General features: G+C 37.1%; 1 protein-coding gene across 3 annotated transcripts; it reads left to right on the top strand.

The window, feature by feature from the left end:
- Positions 1-666: 666 nt before the first annotated feature.
- Positions 667-5,049, top strand: LOC117536338 (apoptosis-associated speck-like protein containing a CARD). 3 transcript variants are annotated; one of them, XM_034201145.1, is made up of 5 exons: positions 670-1,032; positions 1,900-1,944; positions 2,586-2,630; positions 3,262-3,294; positions 3,987-4,817. In XM_034201145.1, exons 1-5 carry the CDS (start codon positions 792-794, stop codon positions 4,250-4,252), a joined length of 630 nt encoding a protein of 209 aa, XP_034057036.1. In that variant the 5' UTR covers positions 670-791; the 3' UTR covers positions 4,253-4,817. The 3 variants fall into 3 exon arrangements, with proteins under 3 accessions (XP_034057038.1, XP_034057037.1, XP_034057036.1); XM_034201147.1 differs by lacking the exon at positions 2,586-2,630 and having other exon boundaries at positions 667-1,032; positions 3,987-5,049; XM_034201146.1 differs by lacking the exon at positions 3,262-3,294 and having other exon boundaries at positions 667-1,032; positions 3,987-5,048.

The following is a 5,049-nucleotide window of genomic DNA, read 5'->3' as shown; positions in this document are numbered from 1 at the left end:
CTGGCTGGCAGAGCGACCTTTGGCTTTTTCCACTGAGGGTTGTGTCTATTTTCACTTTCTAAACCATATTGAAATATAGTTACTTAGTAGGGGAGCATCATTAGATTACTAAGGCTTATCAGTTCTGCGATTGCGAGAGTCGATATAGGCTAAGTTGTCATTATTCTTTTTTTACACACTTGAAAAGATAGGCACTTGCAAACGACAATGTATGACAACATGAGATGCAAGCCACTATGGCAACACTAATAAATGTAAATCGTGTCTCAATATTTTTTTTAATGTGGATAAAAAACGTATACTGTGCGCATGCTCATTTTCCGTAACCACTACGTTGGCATGTATAATGTTCTACAGCCTGTTCCAAAAATATAAAAGGATTTAGGCATCTCTATTCATAGTAAAATAAACACCGAAGTTTAGGTGCAGTTCTTGGAAAAGGATTCAGACATGTTGGTTCAAAAATGAGTAGGCCTATGTTGTTCTCGGTGTAGTCGTTTTCGTGTATTTCAGTCTGTGGGTCTCATGCAGACAAAAAAGGAATCCAGTAATGGGGAAACAAAAGACCAATACAAATGTAAGCCAATATTTGCAATGCAATGCAATGCAGTAGGCTGGACCAGCGCGATATGAGGCCCTATACGCTCTGCGCACGTGCTGTAGGGAGGGGCGCCCTGCTTCCTCTCGAGCGCGGCAGCAGTCGGTTCAAGAGTAAAGGAAAGCAAACTCTTTGTCTTCTGCTGCTGGTCTGGGAGAAAAAGTCACGGCAGTCCCACATCTGTTGGTGAAAAATGGATAAACGACAGGCTGTAAAAGGCATGTTGACTAACCTGTCAAAGGACGAATTTACCGAATTCTGCGAAGAGCTTGTGTACCGCGAAAAGCCGCCGTTGGTCGCACTCAACAAGGTGGAGGGGAAAAGCGTCTTAGACATCATGAAGCTCCTGCTTTCCACTTTCCATGAGAAAGCTGTCGAAGTGGCTGCAGAGGTATTGCACACGATTGGATGCAACGAAGCAAGAGCCAAGCTGTGTGAGTAGGCTACTTCATGGTTTGATGCAGAATGAGAACAGAACTTTTTGGACTGAAGAACATTGCACCCTAAATGTCAGCTTGCAGATTAATCAGCGACAAATAACAACGTTTAATCGATGAGGGTTTACTTGAAGTAGCCTTTATTCTTAGGTTTCTACACAGTTTAGGACATTTAACCGTTAATTGTAAATAAGCCATCTGTATGTCAAATATGTCTTAAATGTCTTAAATGACATGATGAATTGGAAATGGGGGACCCTGATGTAAACAAGACGAAAGTCTTTCTCTGGTCTGCATCCCCTTAACAATTGTATGTTTTGAGCTGTACTGTACTGTACCCAATATACAAGCTGTTAATACACTTTTCAATCAATCAATAAAAACCGCCTTTTCTATATTGGGCAGGGACCCGCCCGACTTCCTCGAGTCATTTCAGTGTATATCCGTATTTAGTTATAGGATACAGTGTAACTCAATAAGAAATTATTTAGGCTATCAAAAAAATAAATAATAATAACGTCCTTTTATGTAATCAAATACATCTGTGGTTAAAAAGGTAAGCTCTTTGCATGCATTCATATGCAGACCTTTGAACCTTCCCTTGTGCTTTCATAACAATTTAATATACGAGTTAAACACGCATTAATTGAACATTATTAAACTTACAATTTAGCACTAAACGAGAACTGTGGTCTTTTTGTCTCACATGATAAACATAAAAAATGCGTTAAATCAATAGTAGGCTACTCTCATGCCCAAAACCACGCTCTGAAATTAGAAAACATGACAAACCTCAGGAAACCTGTGTGTCAAGCTGTAATTCCATCATATTACTTTCTAACGTTGTTTTCTTTGTTATTTCAGTGAAAGATGCAGGTGTTAAATACTCAGAACCTGGATCCAGTAACAGTGAGTTGATTTCACACAAACAAACATCCTTTCATGTATTCAAAATGACCTTGGGTTAAAAAAATTTAGGCATATGCACTGTGTTTTTCTGACTGAGACGGCATGTCAACATTTCTGCTGTGAAAACATCTTGATATATTTAAATATGGATGTTGTGGCTTTACATCTAGCCTCAAAACTATTCAATAGAGCAGTTAAACACATAGTCCTTTAATCGTGTTAAACTTTGGATACACTTAGCACAGACTGTGTTTTTTGTCTCTTATGATAACAATTACAACGGTTTCAGTTTAGTTTTTACACTACTCTTTCTTCATCAGAGTCAAAATGATAAAAGGCTTAAGGCAAACATACAGTTCCTAGTAAATCTAGAACAATGTACAACTGCCGATGGATAAGTGGTTGAACAGGTCTCTAATCTGAATCCATCAAGTGAAATATATTAGAGGAAATGTGAGTCATGTCAGCCTCTCTGCAGTGAGTAGATCATTTCTCCACCTGCAGGAGTAGCGGTGTTTAGACAAGCTCCCATTTTAAACAGCCAATCACAGCAGGCAGTGTTAATGTGTCCTACATTAAACGTGGATGTCAAATTGTCCTCCGTCATATTTCTCGCTAACCATATCTGTCTATTTTTGCAGTGGAAGCTACGGGTGGACCGTCCTCAGAAAATGGATCAAGGGACAGTCAGTTGTTTATCTACATTAGGTTTCCTTGCTTATATCAAATAGAAAAACTAGTATAGGATTCAATTTATTTCAAAAATCAAAAAGTCTTTAGTTCACAAATCTTGAAAGCCCCACACTTTTTTGAAGATGTTCCCTCTCCACTGTCTTTTGACAGTGGAGAGGGAACATCTTCTTCAGAATTTGCAGGTTAACATTTCTCCTCAAACTGCACCCTTCACATTGACAACAATTGACTTGACACTATGTGAATTTGGATGTACAGTGACAACAAAAGTGAATAAATGGAGCATAGTCATTTAAGGCTGTGTGATATGGACATAATCACATTTCCCAATATTTCTGGTCAAATACCTCAATTGTAGGGTTTATAATTACTGCTTTCCCAAATTATGTAATGCAGTAACACATTTTGTTGACATTTTGAAAATAATAGAATACCATCAGTCTTATTGTTTAAGGTATTTTCTTAAACTGGCAACCAATGACAGTGCCTGTATGTAAAATGAATCTTACATGTCCACATCGATTGACTGTATTTTGCTGAGTTGCTGTGTGCATGAAAAAAAAAGCATACACACCAAACCTGTCCATCATTAAGCAATTTAAATGTTCCCTCAATTTGTTTCAGCTGCGGGACCCTCAGCTGGAGGGACAGCTGACGGTGGGTGAACACCTGATTTTGGTTTGTGATCCCCGTGGATCAGTCACTAATCAGATTTGAATAGCAACCCAGACTCTGACTATAAAACATACATGCTAATTTACTTCATGATGAATATTTAGAAAAGGCTTTACTTGTTCTAAATAAAGTCTAGGCTATAGACCAATGTATGAAACTGAAAAGTGCTGCATTGTTGTTAAACAAATAATTTGACACTTGGGAAATATTCTTTTTTGGTTCTTTCTTTGCCTTATATGAAAATAAAGATACAACTCTGATGTTGAGACATTTCAACCTTTTTTTCTCATTCTTGGCAAGAAAATCAACATGTGCATGTCCCATCATCAAAGCAGAAGATGCGAGAGGTTTATTTAATTGCATTTGGAGAAAACAAGTTTGTAATTGTTAGAAGACCTTATTATTTCAGATGTGCTTCGATGGCAAAATTACCAATCCACTATTCCCAAAAATAATTAACAGTTTCTCTAAAACATAGAATATCAGGTTTGTGTAGTTATCCCAAATTATTAAACGAACCTTCCACGGACCCACATGCAGTTAAACTAATGCAATACACATACATTGAAAATAAAGAAGTCACTATTATAGAAAATAAAATATAAGTTTAGAAATGTATCAAGTTGGCTTCATGGTATCATCAACACTTTACTCATTATTCCCTCCTTCCTCAGGTGAGCACTTTGTGGATAAACATAGAACCGAGCTGATCAACAGAGTGAACTGCGTTGCAGACATTTTGGACCAGCTGCTTGAGAAAAAAGTCATCACACAATCCAGTTATAGTGAAATCCTGGTAATCCCAACCACTCGGCAGAAGATGAGGGAGCTCTTCAGTGGTCCCCTGAATGCAGCAGGGCCCCGTGGCAAAGACGTCTTCTACAGAATCCTTGAGAAAGAGGAGCAATATCTCATTGAGGAGCTAAAGGGAAAGAAGTGAACGTTGCGGAGAAATCTTTTTTAGACCAAACGTACATTGTGCCTCAAGAAAAAAAACTTCTTAAATGATTCCAATGGGGAAATAGTAATGTAAACGTCTCTGTAGGGGGTTCTATCAAATATAGCTTTTGCACCTTCATGTTTAATCATAGCTCTTGCCCTTTTTTTACACTTGGACCAGTCATATTTTGTAAAATGAATATGTTTTCCTGTAAGGTTAAAACCAGATTCAGCAAACCACGTAAGTCATTCATGTGATGTAATGATGTAAGACATGATTTAGCGTTCTCACCTGACATGTAATGTTTTGATCCAGCAAATCCCAGATGGATTGAGTCAGCTTTGAACCTATTTTTTATAAATGAAAAGACGCTTGATAATGATTATCCTTAGGTTTTGCATGCAGATTTTAATTTTGATTATTGTTATAATGATTATATGTGCTAAACGATTCCATTGTTGTTTTTCCCTCATGAAAATATGTTTACTTATGGAGGCCAATGTTTTCTATTTCGAAATACGTTTTCAATAAACTCTTATAAATATTACACATGTCGAGTGAATAGTGTGTTTTAAAAGTTGAAGCAAACATAATGATGTAATGAAGTTAACAGATTTAGGAACTTCGCTTTCCTCCTAGATTTGTTTTAATGTTTACATATTATTCTTATTATTTATTAAACTGGTTGTTCAGAGGGGTACTGTGGAAGAAGGTAGTATTATTTTGCCGTTATCCACAAACATTGATTTATTAACCAACCGCAATTTGTATGAACTAATTGTTTAGCCTTACCTACT

Source organism: Gymnodraco acuticeps, unplaced genomic scaffold, assembly GCF_902827175.1.
Source record: "Gymnodraco acuticeps unplaced genomic scaffold, fGymAcu1.1, whole genome shotgun sequence".
NCBI lineage: Eukaryota > Metazoa > Chordata > Actinopteri > Perciformes > Bathydraconidae > Gymnodraco > Gymnodraco acuticeps.
Note: the sequence above shows the minus strand (reverse complement) of the source record. Positions and strands in the feature narration are given on the sequence as shown.